The sequence below is a fragment of the Nilaparvata lugens genome, chromosome 11, assembly GCF_014356525.2.
Source record: "Nilaparvata lugens isolate BPH chromosome 11, ASM1435652v1, whole genome shotgun sequence".
Classification (NCBI taxonomy): domain Eukaryota; kingdom Metazoa; phylum Arthropoda; class Insecta; order Hemiptera; family Delphacidae; genus Nilaparvata; species Nilaparvata lugens.
In genome coordinates, this window is record NC_052514.1 from 18,728,735 (window position 1) to 18,747,775 (window position 19,041).

The 19,041-nt window shown below is 34.7% G+C and overlaps 2 protein-coding genes across 5 annotated transcripts in view; one reads left to right on the plus strand and one right to left on the minus strand.

Moving 5' to 3' along the window:
• LOC111053155 (afadin) overlaps positions 1-2,065 on the minus strand; it is a 270,804-nt gene extending 268,739 nt beyond the window's left edge. For all 4 annotated transcript variants that reach the window (XM_039437759.1, XM_039437756.1, XM_039437758.1 and 1 more), the window contains exon 1: positions 1,802-2,065. The gene's annotated coding sequence lies outside the window, so the exon portion shown is untranslated. The remainder of the gene's footprint in view (positions 1-1,801) is intronic.
• A 412-nt stretch (positions 2,066-2,477) lies between these two features.
• The window catches only part of LOC120353649 (serine-rich adhesin for platelets-like), a 72,201-nt gene continuing 55,637 nt past the window's right edge, over positions 2,478-19,041 (plus strand). Inside the window, exons 1-5 of the mRNA XM_039438211.1 lie at positions 2,478-2,573; positions 4,536-4,729; positions 9,187-9,313; positions 9,757-12,276; positions 12,586-14,403. Of these exons, the coding sequence (XP_039294145.1) occupies positions 2,478-2,573; positions 4,536-4,729; positions 9,187-9,313; positions 9,757-12,276; positions 12,586-14,403 (4,755 nt within the window). The remainder of the gene's footprint in view (positions 2,574-4,535; positions 4,730-9,186; positions 9,314-9,756; positions 12,277-12,585; positions 14,404-19,041) is intronic.

Genomic DNA, 19,041 nt, shown 5'->3' on the forward strand with positions numbered 1-19,041 from the left:
ATTTTAGATTCTATTTGGATTCAGGTTATATTTTAAGTGTATGATCTATTTTACTCATGATGAAAATTCAGAACTTTTCTATACATAAAAGTATAAAACAGTCCACCCTAAGACAATTTAAGATACATGTACTTGTTGTCTAGCTCTTGTCCTTGACAACAGATTTGGAGAATGTGAATAGAATCTGCAAACATATTCATCCTTAGGGTAACACGAAGCAAAGCGATTTGTATGGATAATGGAATGCACCTATTACACAACACACCAAAAAGTGCAAGTATTTATTGATTAGTAGCTCTTGTAGACAGAAGCCATACATAAAACTTTGTTCAGCAGGTAGTCAAGCCCTTCTACTGTACTATAATTCTCATAATAAGCTATAGAATGTGAATATTTGATACACGTTGTCAGCATGTATTCGCATAAACATAAAATTATATTCACCTGTATACACAGCAAATTCACTCAATTTTTATTTGACACAAAAATAATTTGACATACTTTCTATTTGTTAGTAATCTGATTCTATATTATTTAATCAAATTGCAAGTCTGCTTGACACTCAGAAAATTCAAAAATTTTGCTGACTCATGTGATATTTTGGAAAATAAAATTTTATGGATGTAGGTCACTAGCGTAATAATTCAACTCTGAGAACTACGGTATCACAGAATATTTCATTCTGAATTTAGATATCTGTATATACAGTATATGTTAATTTCAATTGATTATAATTTCTTTCAGTACCTTATAGATAGGCTAATGATTATCAAGAGAATCTCACAATTTGACAAGAGTGACAGATTCAGATCTGAATATTTACCAAACTAATTACAGTTAGCCTTGTTACAATTTATAAAAAGAGATATGATCAAATGACCTAATTTGTAATTATATCATCCCAAGAAAATTGGATTATGATGTCCTACAACAGGACTCAATCGCAACAAGTGGTTATGAATAATTTTGATAGTATATTGTTTTGCCTAGAATGTCTTTGATAGGTCACATGTCACAGGTTGTAAATCTTGATAGGCCTAATTAGCCTAAAATAAATTAATTTATATAAACTTGTTTTATTTGTATTTTATGATGAATGGATCAATCACAAAGTGAATTTGATAACATGATAACCTCTACAAACATGATAATTTTATAACCTCTGATTTATCCGCCAAAATAAACTTTTTTGCTCAAAATAAAATAAATTAATTATTATAGATATGACAAAAATGCCCAATCTGTCATGGTAAATTGAGGTTAAGCCTAACTCTAAATAGATTTCAAAGCCAATAACCTAGCATTCAATCTGTATTTAAGAAAAATCAGAATAACCTAGATTTTTCAAAAGCAGAGCAATATAATCAGAATTTATTTTCAGCAACAAAGATTGAGAAAATCCTTGCATGAACAGCACCTCTGGTGCTTTGGTAAACTTTACTGATGAGTATTATTTTTATTAGGTTATGTAAATAAAATCATTAACAAGAAATACCTGACCGATTATAAAAATCAGTCAAATAAATGCCTGTATTATAAATTTAAACGTACCAAAGCAATTTAACCTACGGAATAACGTGACAGTGTGACGGTTATGCTACCGTACCTGTCAAAAGCGCTTGCGCTAGCCGCGGCCATCTTAACGGACGGTCTTGACCGTTTATTTATTTACCACATTTGCAGATTTAAATGGCCGCAAAACCTTGATCACTCATGTTATAGAATGATAATTATATTCAGGAAACAATTCTCAAGCTTGTTTTACTATTCTATTACTAATAGTGAAAATATTATTGTTTACCTGGAATAGCAATCCCCTCAAACAGGTAGTCGCAGAGTAAAAACACTACGTCGCACTTAGCACTGAAAACAACTTTACAAACTTCATGTTTTAACGGTTATCCTTTCAAATATTGCACTATATTTCACATAATCAAACACGCATTATGTTGAAACATTCCCGAAAACATAAATTCGTCCGAGTTTTAAACTATTCAACAAGAAAACAATGTTATTTACAGAACACGGATGACAACATCTACCACACAACCTACAAAAAGTACTAAAGCCAAAATCTAGTTTTTAGTTGGCGCATGCGCAGAAAGACAGGTATGCGTTGATTTCACAATGAAGAGAGGCAACAATGCGCCACCTTTCTTCGAAAATTCCAAACAATTTGAGAGTTTCTGGAGCTGGTGCGACATCTGTTGAGTTTTTAAGGAACTAAAAATATTTGAATTAGATATCGACCAGAGATGAGTCGATAGTCCAGCAACTATCAACTATCGTATCGATACTCGAAACAAACTCGAGACTGGGAGTTGGAACATCGAAGATCGAAAGTACAAGGAATGGAAGAAAAAAATAACGAGTAGCAAAGTTGGTTTTTGGTTATGTTGATTTACAATGTTAATATTCAATCCTTTATAATTAAATATTTCTTTAGACTCCTCAGTAGCTTGTAATACTCATTTGTCATGTGCGATACAACTAAATCTACGTCAAAGGATGACGAGGATATTGATATTTATTCTGAACTACCAAACTTCAAATATGACGAAAACTTGCTCAAGGTAAATATTAGTTCGAAAAACTACCGTACTCAACTCAGTAAATTATTAGCAAAAAGATTTATTATTCAAATATCAGATCAATGTCCATAATTGGTCGATAGTCAGTCATTTAGAAGACAAAGTGTTATTTTAGCAACCTGTTATTTTTAAACTTCCTAACCTATAATAGCCTAGTATAGGTTAGTATTTGTTTGTTTGTTTTTAATAGCTTCCTCGAGAATCTTATCAGAGTATAGGAATTTTCAAAAAATTGATACAACAAGTAATTACGGTACATCAGTTTGGTTTAGTTAGTATTAGTCAGCATTATTGTTCATAGTTTTTTTTTAAGAACTCCTCGTACTCAGATATAGCTTTATAACTTACACTAAAGTTGGTTATTGTTTTTGTTTTCAGGAAGAATTCAAGTAATCCGCACTAGCGTTATTAGCACGCACTATTGAAATACCATTGTCCAGTTAACGCGACGCTAAAAACGCCGCTGCATTAGCGCTCGTATTACATGGGCCTTACTTGCCTCTTGTGTTTGATGTCTCTTTTTTTAACCTAAATATGGAATTCTTTAACGGCGTCTCGAGACGCGTGGTTGCATCCGCTGTGACCAGAACAAATAACATATTAAAATGCATTATGTTCAATGACTTATTGAGGATTTTTGTATTATATGGAGATGTATATGTAGTATATTTCTGTATTATGATTGAGAAATTGAATATTTTGCTACTAAAATCTAATAAAATGTTAATAAATTTTTATGTGCTCTAGCCGCGGCGGCTCTAACCACGCGTCTCGAGACGCGCTTTCTGTACGCTGCTAAGGAACTGCACCTTAATATATGTCTTTTAGCCGCGCGGCTCCAGTCGACGTTAAAGAATTGCACCTTGAAGTTGGATTTGCACACAACAGTTACAGTGAATAGTAAAAATAAAATTCCCACGAGCTTCAACATTGGACTTTCCTTACTCAGCCCGTCGAGTGAGCACAAATAATGCCAAATGGAATTAAATAGAGAATGCATTTATTCAAATGCTAATTAATATATAATTATTATTTAACGAAAATCCTAAATAAATGCTGAAAATCACCCCGAAGACCTCTGCTACTGCAGACATTGACAACAGGGTTAACAGCTAGATGGAAATTCGGTGAGAACTTCTATCCAAAAATTAGTTGCCAGCCCGGGAATCGAACCCGGTACCTCCCAATTGCTAGTCAGGAATGCTTGCCCTTACACCAAACTGACAATCTCTGGATAGCAGCGCTCTGATTTGCAGCATTTATTTAGGATTTTCGTTAAATAATAATGATATATTAATTAGCAATTGAATAAATGCATTCTCTATTTAATTCCATCTGTAACTGGTTGGCCGCTGTGGCTTTGTATAAAATGAGCGCTGCTATCCAGAGATTGTCAGTTTGGTGTAAGGGCAAGCATTCCTGACTAGCAATTGGGAGGTACCGGGTTCGATTCCCGGGCTGGCAACTAATTTTTGGATAGAATTTCTCACCGAATTTTCATCTAGCTGTTAACCCTGTTGTCAATGTCTGCAGTAGCAGAGGTCTTCGGGGTGATTTGCAGCATTTATTTAGGATTTTCGTTAAATAATAATTACAAATAATGCCATTAGAACTCATGGGAATTATATTGTCACTATTTTGTTCGAATTCAGTTTAAGAATGATAAATTATCAGATAAAAGCAATTTAGATTGAGAAATTATGTTTTTAAATTTATAAGCTAAAGCCTGAGTTGCAATTGATATTGTGCAATTCAGCTCTGGTTTTAGCAGCGATATTAATTTCAATTTCAGGAGTTAGAATTTGTAGCTTGTATATTTTACTCAATAAGTCTCTTTGGTTTTGGATGCTTTTATATAACACTGCTCTAGTTTGATTCAAGTAACAAAAATTTGTAATTATTGATTATGATCAATACCTAAATTTCCTCTTGTTTTTTTTCTAGTTGGAAGAGGATAATAAGGCGCTCAAATCCAAGGTTGCTGAACTTATGAACAAATTGAAATCATTGGAAACTCAGCTTCAGACGTGTGAAAAAACAAATGCCATCTACCGCAGGAATATCAGCATGTTATTCTTATCGGCTAAACGTGAAATTCAGCGTAAGGATAGGACAATTTCAGAATTAAGATCTAAGAGGTTAGTATATTGTAGAATAGTTATATGAATAAGGTTTTTTAATAAGGTCACGTTTACTCTCACTGATGTGTAAAAATCCAGCTTAAGACATCAATAGGCTAATGAAGTTTTTTATATATTCAATATAGAACACTACTCATAGTCTAATCTTTTGTTAGCTTTGCATTTGGCACAATAGAATAGAATCTTAAGTGCAGCAATATCTGAGGTCTTCAGATACAAGTGTCAAATATATACAACATGATACAAAATACAAATATATTACATCAGTAAGTTACACTATCAGTACCTTATGATAATATGTCACCTGATTCTCAACTTATAACCGAATATTCCTAGCTAATGTATAAAAATCTTCAATCTTGTTTAAAGGGTTAGCTGCTAAGAAACGTTTCATATGATTTTTAAAAGTTCCATTCTCCATATTTCTAAGATCTTCAGGAAGTGAATTAAACAATTTTATTGATAAAATTAGAAATGTTTTTTGTGTACTAGAATAGGTATACCGATAAGTAGTCAGATTACCCCTATTTCTAGTTATGGCTATGAACTACCCCCTGCTCCACAAACTTCTCCAAATTCTCTTTAACATAAATAAGGCTCTGTTGAACAAATATTGAAGGTAGAGTCAATATTCCCATAAGTTTAAAATGCTCATCACACTGTGCTCGCTTAGAAAACCCACAAATCAGTCTGATAGTCTTTCTCTGTATTCTAAAAAGTCTACCACTGTAAGCTCTGGAACCCCAAAGTATGATGCCATATGACAAATGAGAATCGATGTGAGCGTAATAAATCACCGTTAAAACATCCAAACTGACATAATATGACCTCAGTTTTCTAATTAAGAAGACTCCCTTATTCAGCTTGCTAGTAACAATGTCAATATGCTGGGACCAACTAAGGCAGGTCCAGTGTCAAGTGTGAATCCCAGAAACTTTGCCTCTTTCTCCTCACTCATAGCATAGAGAAACAATAGCATAAGTAGATATCCCATGGTATAGGGAGTTTATGTCGTAACTTTTACTGTTATCTCAAGCCGATTACTGTCGATTATTGTCGATTTTCACTGTTTTGTTGGGGTGAGAGTGTATGAACGGCACAATATGAGAGACTACCAGTGTCACACAGCTTCAAGGGAAAGAACTACGTGGACTATCAGCTTGAGATAACAGTAGAAGTTACGACATAAACTCCCTATACCATGGGATATCTACTTACGCTATTGTTTCTCTATGCTCATAGTCAGTCTTCTATCATAACTGATAGTCAAGTTCTGAACTTTATCAGAGTTTACACGTAATACATTTGAATTACACCAGCTCTCGATCGAATCAGCCAAGTCCTGGGAAGCTTGACTCAATGAAACTACTCTGGGCAAGCTCAGAAAAACAAACAGATCATCCGCAAACAAATAGCTTTTGGCTGGAGGGTTTACAATTGTTGGTAGATCATTTATGTAGACGATGAACAAAATAGGTCCTAAAATAGATCCCTGAGGCACGCCATGGGAGACAGGTAGATACTGTGACTCAGATTCCTCAAAAACAACTTTCTGGAATCGATCCCCCAAATAAGATTCTACCAGTCTCAAAGATCTTTCCTGGAAGCCATAAAATGCAAGATTATCTAGCAACAATTTGTGCGATACAGTGTCAAATGCTTTTGACAGGTCAAAGAATTTGGTCTGAGTATATTTCTTGTTTTCTAAAGAATTCAGACAATCCCTGTACAGATCAATTGCCACTCTAACCGTATTTCTTCCAGTCCTATATCCAAACTGAAAATTGTTGAAAAGATTGTTTCTTTCGAAGTAATCCACGATTTGATCATTTAGAGCCACTACTGAAACAGTAGTGGTTATGTTAATAGGCCTAAAGTTATTATAATCTGATCTACAGCCTTTTTTATGTATGGGCAGAACTTTGTTCAACTTCAAGCTCTGTGGAAAACACTTTCAAGGATTGAACTATTAACTAAGTGTGTAAGAGGATCTATAATATAATCAAGACTGAGTTTAAGCATCCTAGCACTAATGTCATAGACGTCTGCACTATTACTCCCCTTCATTTTCTTGAGTATATTAATTCTGTTATCTGTTTCAACTAATTCAAATTCAAATCGAGACGTGGGCTCACAGTAACCAGCTCTCAAAACGTCCATTGCACTATGACTGGATCTTTTACTTTTAACTTCAGCTACAATTTTATCTATGTTCTCTGTAAAGAATTTGTTGAACTGATTTGAGTTTAGTGAGCCTTTCTTAATCAATGACTTGGATTTACTCAGTTTTTCAATTACATCCCAAATTGCCTCGCTCTTGTTTTTGGATTCAATAATTTTTTTGTCATTTTGTGTCTTCCTTAGAGTCACTAACATGTCTTTGAATTCTTTTTTTTCTAATTTTATGTATAATATTTATTTCATTATCACCAGTATTAAGATAAACATCATAGAGCAGATCACACATATTCTTAATATTCATTAATTCAACACAAGATTTTGCCTGGCTTAGGAGCTGTTGCCTTTAATTTTACAGTCTTCAATGGGAATGTCCAATCCACAATATTCTTAAGTGTACTCAGGAAAAAGGAGGTTTTCAGTTCTAGATTGCCATCTCTATATAGGTCCGTCCAATTTATTTAATGTAACAAATTTTGAAAATGTTTAATACTGTTACTGTTGATGTGTCGAATAGTTTTGGTTTCTGTGCAATTGCTTCCTGAAAATAATCTTGTTGTAAATGTGAGAGCCCAATGTTCTGAGTACCATGTCTTTTCAACCCCACATGTAAAAGAGCCTTCACTGATGGTAGTGATGATATTGTCAATACAGGTTCCCCCATTGGAATCAGTTCTGGTAATATTGTTATAACTCATCGTCAATCCAAAAGAAACAAATAAGTCCTTCAATTCCTTAATATTATTGTCATTGCTTATAAAATCATAATTGAAATCAGGGCATAAAATTATTCTATTGGCATATTTCAAGACATGTTCTAATATACTACTTAATCTATCCAGGAATATGTTAAAATTATTGTTTCATAAAACAGATAGAGCTCATTGTATTCAAATGTGAAAAAATAAGATTCACAAGCTTCTATCTTATTGAATCAATTGGTATTAGGCTACTCTACATAAAAATTCATATAATTTATTGTGATATCACTGATACATATTCCTAATTGATCAAGTCTTATAAATTGGAATAGAAAAACAAATCTTCCATGCAAACTTTTTCAATCAACAGCTTTTGAGTTTTTTGGTTTTAATTGTCTCAACAACTTCAAAATAAATAAACTTAATCAGTTAAAAAACACTTCATTTCCAACTACAAGGTGCGTCAGAGAAACTTACTTATTTGAAAAAATTCCCGTGCTTTGAATTGGTCGTGCAGAGGGGCAGGAGGGGGCGCATCTGGAGGAGAAAGTTGCCAAATTTATCCTCCCTCAAGTAAATAGCCATCATGCTCCGGTCTAGAGAGCAGCGGGCCTTCGCAGTTAAGAGCTTCTTTTCTAATGGTCGATCACCTTCCGCGCTCGATTTGAAATTCCTCCCCACAGACTCGTTCCTGACCATGATTCGATTCTGTCGGGGGTTATTTTATTTCAGGAGTGTGGAAGTGTCGCTAAACCCAGAAATTAATGGACTTCAACGAACCATCAGAACTGCAGTTCATACTTACAGAATTGTAAACATACTAGAATTACGTTTCTCAATTTCTTATTCATTGTTTTTTAGAATGTGTTCCAATAATTGTTTTTGGAATATGTTTTATTTATTCATTTATTCATTGGATAAAAGATTACAATATCGGAATGAAAAAACAGACGTTATCCAAAAACTTCTGTTCCTAAATTTTGTTCAATAAATTGTTCAAAGTAGGATTAAGATCATATCACAACAATTTTCACATCAAAAATAAAGAACTGCAATACACTACCTATATAATTCTGATTTTGAATTTCGATAGATTGATAGGAAAGCCAAATATCCTAGTAAATTATAAACACAAACTCTTGAACTATTCTAAAAATTGATAATCTTGAAAAATTCCACCTTTACTTTCTCAAAATTAATTAATATTATACTGTAATGTTTTATTTTCTTTTTCAATTATTCATTGAGTACCCTTTCAGGGTTGCGTGACTAATTCTACTTCACATTTTTAGGCCAAGGTCTGTAGATCTGAAATTGTAACATTTTGTATAATAATATTAGGAAATTGCACAATCTTTCAGAGAAACCTCTACATTACAAGAAGGAATTTTCTAGTCTGTTTATCTATCTTTGTAATGGCCAAGTCAACATACTTTCAACTTTATCATTGAGATCGTCTTTTTTCCAGTTTATGGATATTTATTTTCTTATTCAAATTATTAGATTGCTGTTTCGTTTTTCATGTTTGTAGTTGATATTTCTATCTTGTGTTTACGCTTTTCCATTTTCTTGCAGTTTCCATGAAGCGCGTCGTGATTTTCCCAGAAGAACCAGAAATGAAGCGGTTGGCAGACGGAACATACCTAAAAATTTGGAAGACGAGAAGACCAGACCTCCTCCAGCTACTAGTGAACCTCCTGTGGTGACTCAACCAAAAAAAATCGGGTATTGCTTTACAGCAGGTAATTTAAGGTCCGGTTCACAAAAATGTCAATTCCCAGCTAAGGACAGCAAATCCCAAGCAGGTGGTAAAAGTTGTAAAGATGATTCTAAGAGTAGTGGTAAGAGAATAGATTGTAGTATAAGTGTATTACCGGAAAAACAGTTAGGCGATTCTAAAGAAGCTCATTCAAAAAATATAAAGCATGTGACAGATGACAGCTCAGTGAGTGATAATATAGAAAATAGCTCTAAACAGACTGATAACGTCAGAGAAGAAAGTAGAGGAGAAAAAGTTGAACAGAAAAAAGAACAGACAGAGAAAAGGAAATCCACAGTAATTCAAGATGAAAGAAGACCTCAAATAGTTGAACATAAATCAACTAAATCTTCATCCATGAGTAAGTCCCCTATATATTTCAATAGAAGGAGGTCACCAAGAATTTCAGAAAGAAGAAAGTCGCCGACAATGAAACCTCAGAACAATGTGCATTGAATGATCGTAATAGCGACATACCCAATGATTTAAACAATCAGAATCTTGAAAGTGGATCACAGTTCCTTCCCAATGAAAGTGAAGAAATTTTGCCGAAATTAGATGTCAATCCAAGTATTTCAGAATCAGACAAGGAGAATCAATCTGAAAATGAGTTGATGAATGCGAAGAATGCTGCTGATGACAAAAATCCAAGTTATCAAGATTCAGATAGGAGTACAGATAAATCTGAAAAACTCATAAGCAGCGAGTCATCTGCTGAAAATGTACCAGCAGAAACTAATTGCGCTGATAATGGAAAGTCAGATGAGGAGGTGTCATCAGCAGATTGTACTGATCCGAATTTGTTGACTAATAATAAGGAGAACCAGATCCCAGTTATCAGTATTACAATCTGTGACACACCAGAATCGGTCTCAGATTCGTTGAAGGAATCTGTCAAAGAAATTGAAAGCTGTGTTAGTGAAAGTATTGAAGATTTGAACCAAATAACTGAAATTGAAAAGGGTTGTCAAGCAGATGGTGAAAAACCTATAGACGATCAAGATAGTATAAAAATTACTTGTAATGAAAAATCAGTAGATGATCATGACAGTACAAAAATGACTAATGACATGAACCTCAATACTACTAGTTGTAGTGATTTGCAAGTGCGGAATGAAGGCAGTTCGAAAGATAGTGAAAAGGAAGCTTGTAGTAATGAAAATGCGAGTGAACAGTTGAAATTTAGCACTAATACATCTCAACAAGAGAATGAAAATGTTGTTCTCTCTTGTGCAAATGTGCTTTTGTCATTGAGTACCGAATTTGAATTCAGTGAAGGTATTGAAGGAGACAAAACTTGCTGTGAGGCGTCTAGTAATAATATGAAATTAAGTTCTGAAATTGGAGAGTCAGAATCAAGTGTGGAAGTGCAGGAAATGAATGCTTCCTCAGAGGAATTGAATGCTTCCTCAGAGAAATTGAATGCATCAAGTGTGGAAGGGCAGGAGAAGAATGCTATATTGGATGAATTGAATGATACAAGTGTGAAAAATCATGGAGATAATGCTACAGTAGAAAAAATGGATGAATCAATTTTAGAAGAGCAGGGAAAGAATTCTTCGGTAGATAAATTGAATGAATCAGGTGTAGAGGGACAGGAAAACGATACTAGAGTAGAAAATCTTGATGATGTTGTAGTACACACTGAAGTAAAAGGACAAGAAACCGTTGGAGATACAAACCTCAAAGAAGTTTTAATCACAGATTGTGGATTCAGTGCATTTGAAAAGTCTGATACTCCTGAAATTGATGATCCACCTGCCGATAAATCTGATTCGAAGCTTACAGTTGAAAAGCCGAGAATCATTGACAACATTTCATCATCTCTGCACACTTTCAATTCGGCTCTCGATTTCTCGATATCAACAACTAATACCAACTCTCTGAATGCAGACAACATATTTGAACAACAAAGACAAAAAGCACAGCTATCAGAGTCCAGTTTGCAGGTTGTTAACGCTTTGAAGAAGCTCCCAAAAATAAGAGAAAATTTCTTACAGCTGTTTGGAGAGTCATCCAATCAGGAGAATCTGAAGGATTCTGAAACTGGAACTCCATCAAAAGAGAACGACGGTAAGCAATGTTCCACTGCTGCAATCAGCAAAGAATTGAAATCGTTGTCTTGTTCTTCATCTTTATCCTCTTCTTCCACTTCTTCATCGTCGATGTCTTCGTCCTCCTCCTTTAGGACACGAGAGAAGTCCAGTGAGAGTGCCATTCCTCAGGTTATCAGACTTTTTGGCATTGATATCACTGAAGAGCATTCTCCCTTCCATGTCTGCAAATCATCGTCCCAGAACTCTATAATGGAAGAGAAGGTAGATGAAATCTCCCACTCCACTGACACTAAACGTTGTAGGAAAACATCCACAGATAGACCTACAGAAGGAAATAAATCTGAAACTGTTACAAGTAAGACTAATACTGTTGTTGTAATAGAACAGGTTGATGCAGTCCTAGAAAAGAAATCTGTGAAAACTGATTGTTCGCTTACACAAGTGGTTATTGAATCAAAGAAAATCTCTGAAACAAAAATTGTTGAATCACAGGGTCAAAATCTTCTACAAGAAAAACCGGTAATTTCTAAGGAGATAATCTGTGAAGAGCCCGTTATATTTCCTGTGCCAATAATTATTGTTGATAAAGCTTCAGATGATAAATCAGGAAATAAGAAAGCTTCCTCACAAGACAATAGGGCTACTGGAGAGTATTACTCGAACTTCACTGAAGCTCTTCGAAATGAGACAAATGTCAGTATTGCTAAAACTGATGTTTCTCAGCCTGAATTCCAGTTTGAGTCGCCGAGTAGGTATATTATGAGAATCAACAGTAACTCGGTAACCAGTCACAAGGGTTTCGATATTACACAGTCACAGTCCATCACTGGTGAGGACACCCTAACAATGGTTAGAAGGCTGGCTAAACCAGTCAATACCCTATCTCCAATTAAATCTCCATCCAAACGTTCGGTTTCAAGAAGCTCGAAAAGTGATTCAAGTCAAGATAATAGTAGTTTAACTGAGAATAAGGGAGAAAAAGAGGACAGAGTGATTGAAAGTGATAAGAAGTTGAATGAAAATGAGAAGAAACTTGTTGAAGATGAAAATAAAATTGCTAAAAGTGGAAATAGTATTGCTCAAATTAATAAGAAACTCACTGAAAGTGATCAGAAACTGGCTGTTGATAAAGTTACTGAAATTGTTTCTACAAAAAAGGTAGATCAGCCGAAGTCTGTTCCTGAAGAGGAAATGAAAACTAACCTTGACTTTATTGCTAAGAAAGATAAAGTAAGTGTGTCTCTGAGTAGTGAACATTTCGAATTCAGAAAAAGACGATCTTCACGACCTGTTGTGAAAATTAATCGTAGTAGTTTGCCAAATAAACAAGAGGTGGATAAATCCAAGGCTGTAACTGATGAACAGAATAAAGCAAAAGTTAACAATACGGCTACAATTCCTTTAAAAAGTGATAAACAAGCTGCCACTCCTGAAAATGACAAACTAGCTAAAAGTCCGAAAAATAACATATCAGTTAGAAGTCCAATAAATGACAAACAAGCTGTAAGTCCACAAGATGACAAATCAGCTAAGAGTCTAAAGAGAGGTGCTAAAAGCCCTAAAAGTGTCAAACAAAATCTTGGAAAACACTCTATAACCTCTTCAAAAAAAGGTATAAAAAGTCAAATGTCTCCTTCGGCTACAAGACAAGATTCCATCCAAAAACAACCTCTATCTTCCCCCTCTCCAAGAAGTAATCCAACTAAAGAAAAATCGACTCCTGAGCCGGCGAGGAAAGAGTCCATTGAAGAGATTAAAGACAAGAAACATCTATCTTCAGTAAGAAATGCTCTTAATCAACTGAAACGCCCACTTGTACCTTCGAGAAATGACTCAATCCAAAGAACACAGGGATTCAAGAGGAGACGTGTTGTTATCAATCCAATGGCTCAAAATGATTTAATTAAATTGGGATCCAAGCCTACAAATGAAACACCAAAGGTTGAGAATAGTGTGAGAAACTGTGAAACTACAAACATCGCGAAAGATGCTTCACCTATTGCATCGTCATCTGGATTAGAACGTTTGCAAAGTTCATCAGGGTCAGCCGACTCAAAACCTAGTTTGAAAAGAATCAATGACGGCAGTCAATTAGGTCCAGCGAAATTGATGAAGTTAGATAATTGTGTAGTGGTAGCACGAAGCAAAGATTCATCAGTTACTGGTAAAGTGGTGGATGAATCAAAAACGAGTCAACAAAGACATAGGAATGCAGGAAAATTCGACTCAAGGACTAGATCCACCACGAAAGTGTCAGACGCTGTCAGATCATCGAACAGAAGCGGACTAACCGATGTGAAGAGTGACGTTTGTGAGCGTAGGAGCCCTTCAGAGTATTTCAATAGAAGTATCAACAGACGGTACAGGGGTTTGCTCAGAGATAGAAAACTTAGGGGCCGATCGCCTCTTGTATCTAGGAGAAGGGTCGATAAAAATATGATGAATATGAGAGAAACAAGAGAGAGAGGTGATAATAGAACTTCAGCGAGAGTAGCAGAAAGGTCTGTCGACAATGATGTGCAAAGAAGCTCTACATTGAATTTTGTGGAGTGGAAACTGAAGCCAATTGATTTCCGACGGCAGAGAATAGGTAGTTTATTTGAAAGGTTAGTTTCAGAGAAGGTTCTAGAGAAACTTGATAAACCTAGAACGTACATTAGAGCTGATCCCGGGGAGGCAACTCCACCTCCTATGGTAGTACCATGTTCCAATGATAACAGGGTTCTTGTTGATCAGGCAAATCGATCCAATCAAATACTATCATCCCCGGATCTGTCTAATCGATCGTCACAAGCTACTAATCATCCAGACACTCCAAAATCAACCAATAATACACTAGACCCAGCTACAAGTGAAATCATCTCTCCTAAACCTGCCTCACAACCAAACAAAGTAGTCATCATTCGAAGGAGAAGTAACAATGCTCCCAAAGTATTGGGAGACTCAGTGGGCACTTTTGTTAAAACTAGCTCTCAGGTGAGTTGCTCATCAATGGAAGAGAAACCCACACATGCAATAGTTATTAGACGGGAGAGGAGTAGAACATTGCTGGAAGACTCTCCCCGATCTCAGACAATTCTAACCGAATCATCAAAGCCAAAAGTTGATAAGGATTCACCCACCCCAGATCCGTGCAATGAAAATCAGGGAATTAATTCTAAAAAAGAGGTAAGAAGTTGCGAAGTAAATAACAGAGTTGGTTTAACTGCAAGTACAAGAACTTATTTTTAAGAGAAAATATATTTCAACTTTAGATTAGGTGTTGAAAGTATGATTTCCAAAGCTTTCTTAAGCTTAATTGTTATAATTTTATTCATGTCTTAAATTTGTATGCATACAGTTTAAATTTTTCTACAGACGATATTCTGACCACAGTCATTCTTATAAACACAATAAATATTTTTCTATTCTAATATAGATTTTTTCCTTGATATGTTAAGGATTTTAGTTTGTAAATATGTTAAAAACTGTTTAGATTAAGAGGAGTTACCTTGGAATTATAGCCATATTCCTTACATACTCACAGGTCATATACTTATGATTGTGGTTTTTATCTCAAGAAAATACTTATTGATGTTTTTTCACGAACTGTAACTGAGAACAATAATTTTGTTTCTTGTGAATTGGCGATTTCATATTAAACCATATCAAGTTCGAATAGCTTTATCGTGTGAATAGGTAAGAATCAATTAATCATTAATAATAATATATCCATTATTACAATAAATAAACTTTTAAAAAAGCCCTCATAAAATTATACATTCAAATCTGTGAAGTAAATAACATATATCGTGAATATAAGAGTCGTCATAAATTATTAAAAAAAAAACGTTTAGAAATTGAAAATTAGTTTTTTTCAGCTGAAAAAATTTGTAATAGTTGTTTGCTAACAATTGATTCTTACGTTTTCTCATTAATTTATCAGTTCTATTACTCATTCACATGCAAATAAATATTTGGTTTTTATTTCCCCTACAAAGCAGTCAATGGCGATAAAAAAGATCAATTAATCAATTCATAAAGTAATTGAGCAAACAAAAACATACTTCTTCAGAATTGAGTTCTAATAAAATTTTTCAATGCAGACAATTTCTGTAAAAGATTTCTTTTTCGAAATCATTGTATTTTTAAATGTTGTTTTCTTATTGGTTTTAATAATCTGATTTCCTGCAACCTGCAATTATTGTAGCATGTTTAACTCTCTCAAGTATATTAAGTATATTGTATCACAGTATTTAATTTTGTTTCTAATTTAAATAAATATTTTTCTAGTTTTTCCTTTTCTCATTTTCACTTAGCTATTTTCTTTACTTTATGCTCCAATAATGATTTCCATGTTTCAATGGAAGACTGCAAGATAAATCTTATTATAAAACATCTTCACCGTATTAAGAATGATGCTATGTAACATTACTGTTGATTTAAGGTATTCAAATGTTTGGTTTTACAATTCACAATGGTTATATTTTTCTAGTGACTTTTACAATAAAATATGTCTGTATAAAGGGTGCATATAGCATTGGAATGAATTTTTAATCATTAAGTAGTATACATTGAGTTTTCATTTATCAAGTAATATACATTATGTTTTCATTTATTGAGTAATATACATTATGTGAAATAATTATTTTTAAGTAAAATTATGTAAATAAAATTAACTCAAATATTTTTCATTAGTGTTTTGTTTTCCCTGCGTTATTAAGGTAACTGATTTTTTTCCTTAGATTTTATTGAAGAACAAAAAAGTTACAAAAATGGCGAATGTGTAAAACTGATCTCAAAACAACATCCTTCTCATCGTCGACGATTAACCCCAGAGCTTAAGCCAGAAAACCCCAATTATACACGTGTAATATACAAGCGGAATAAATTCTGTGCGTCTTAAGAATGCATGGGCTTTTATGGGGCTTTATACCGCTTTATAGTTTTCCTCACAAGAGGCCATTCAACCTGAAAAATATTCCGCGAGTCTATTAGGCTCGTATAGTTTGAGCCCTGTGTGGGCATCAAACAAGTAAAAAACGAAATAATACAATTGATATGAAAATTCTGTTTTCTTATTCTAAATAGAAAGAACCGTTTGGTCATGTTATATTTTTACACCTCTTGCATTTCCAATGAGTCTTGAAGCTGGAAACAAACTTTCCTGATTAATTTAGAACTAAGTATGGTTTCAACATTATTGAGTTGGTCATTTTTTTTACAAAAAGTAATTTTTTACTATGCAGAAGGCTGACAATATTGTAGGCTTTCACCACCACTTTATAATAAAATCATAATTTTTTGATTAATTAGGCCCGGTTGTGCAAAATCCTGTTTTAATCATGATTAAATGCCGCGAGAACCAATTAGAGAAGGCTTTTTCTGAAAGAAGGCTTCTCTGATTCTCGTTGAATATAATCACGATTAGAATTTAACAGGCTTTTGTACAACCGGCACTAAGTCATTAATAGAAGTGAGACATACATAATATATATGAACAACTCTCAACGACCATCCTTCACCTTTTACTTCTGAATATATTATATTTTTCTATGATGGTAGTTTTGGTTAGTATGTTATTACAAATCGAAGTAGCTCCTCTACTCTAGAATTCAGCGTTCCTAATGAGAAAGTTCCATGAAGACTATAGACTGTTGAATAATAATACAATGAATCAATGTATTTGTAGCCTTCCTACATTGTAGGTATCAAAGAAGTTTTAATCACAGATTGTGGATTCAATGCATTTGAAAAGTCTGATACTCCTGAAATTGATGATCCACCTGCCGATAAATCTGATTCGAAGCTTACAGTTGAAAAGCCGAGAATCATTGACAACATTCCATCATCTCTGCACACTTTCAATTCGGCTCTCGATTTCTCGATATCAACAACTAATACCAACTCTCTGAATGCAGACAACATATTTGAGGCCGTGACCGTAAATGAGTTATTATACATAACTGTGCGGTGACGAGGTATTTGAAGGAAGTATTCATGCTGTCTCGTGTTCCTGCTGTGAATATGAGCCAGGAGTGTGAATCTTTCCTTCAAATACTGGGGACCTCTCCCCTTGACAATCAGCTGATAAACAAGACTCAACATGAAGTATTGTCTCCTCTCCTTCAACTTCATCCAATTTAACCTCCTGTAATATGGAGTGATGTGGTCATCTCTTCTCGCATCAAAAATAAACCTAATTGCGTAGTTGAGCGATCGTTGTAATTTCAAATTCAGCTCCTCAGTAATGTCGTTATAAACGATGCTGCAATAATCAATGATGGGAATTACAAAGCTCTGTACTAGTGAAACACGAAGGTGGGTTGGAAGGAAATTTTTCAGCCGTTTCAATTGATGCATAGTGGCAAACACTCGCTTCGTCAGTTCACCAATCTGATTCGACCAATTCATGTTTTTATCAAGCTGTATGCCCAAGACTTTCACACAACTTCCAAAGTGCAGAGCATGATTGGCCAGCATCACTCGAGGAAGTGTATTAAAATCTATTTGGTTATACAACCGACCATAAGCGATAATGATGCTTTTGCATTTATTTGCATTGAGTCTCAAGCAGTGCGCATTAGCCCAAACAATCAAATTCTGAATGTTAACATTCATCGCGGCAATAGAGTCAGCAGCACTGTCGGAAGGAAAGTGATTGTAACACACAAGGTCATCAGCATAAATATGGTATGATATGTCATGAAAAATTTGAGGGAGATTATTCATATAAATAGAGAAGAGGAGGGGACCAAGTATTGTTCCCTGAGGAACGCCTGTTACAACAGGTAACCACTCTGAAGTTTTGCCATCAGCTCCTCTCACACGTTGATACCTATTGCTTAGGTAGGATTCAAACCAGGAGAGACATGAAGAAGAAAAATTACATTGATTTGCAAGTTTATGTAGCAGAATTGAATGACAAATGTTATCAAAGGCTTTAGTGAAATCAAATGTGACAAGGAGAGAGAACATACGGGTTGTCCATGGCATTACGAATGTCATCTGTTATTTTCAAAAGAGCTGTAGATGTACTATGCGATGAGCGATAACCAGACTGATTTTGATCAAAGAAATTGAATGAATTCAGGTATGATGTCGTCTGCTCATGTACCACCCTCTCAAGCGCCTTAGAAATAGTGCAAACTATGCTGATAGGACGGAAGTTTTTCAGGGGAGCAAGGACTACTTACTTTAGGGACGGGACATATTAAAGAGTGCTTCCAAAGTGAAGGAAAAACTCCCATTTCTAGGGAAAAGTTGAATACGGTATGTGTGTAATTGCCGGAAGGATAATGGGTAATATAATTTTATAGAACGTTATTGGAATGCCATCAACACCTTTATTATTTTTCCTAATTGAAAGGATAATTGAGGAGATTTTCTCAGGAAGGATGTAAGCAAAGAAGAATTTTTCACATGGAAGTGTGTGATTGGTTTGGTTTATCATGGCATAGTTCAATAAATGGTGAGAAAATGAAGAGGGCGGCGACGGAGTGGAGAAGAACCTATTTAGTTGGTCCAAGGACACATTTACAGCTGTAGTTCTTGACTTCGGAGGTACGATCTCAACCTTCCGAATGTTCTTCCAGAGATCTGAAGTAGATTGCTTACCATCAAATAGCCGATTAT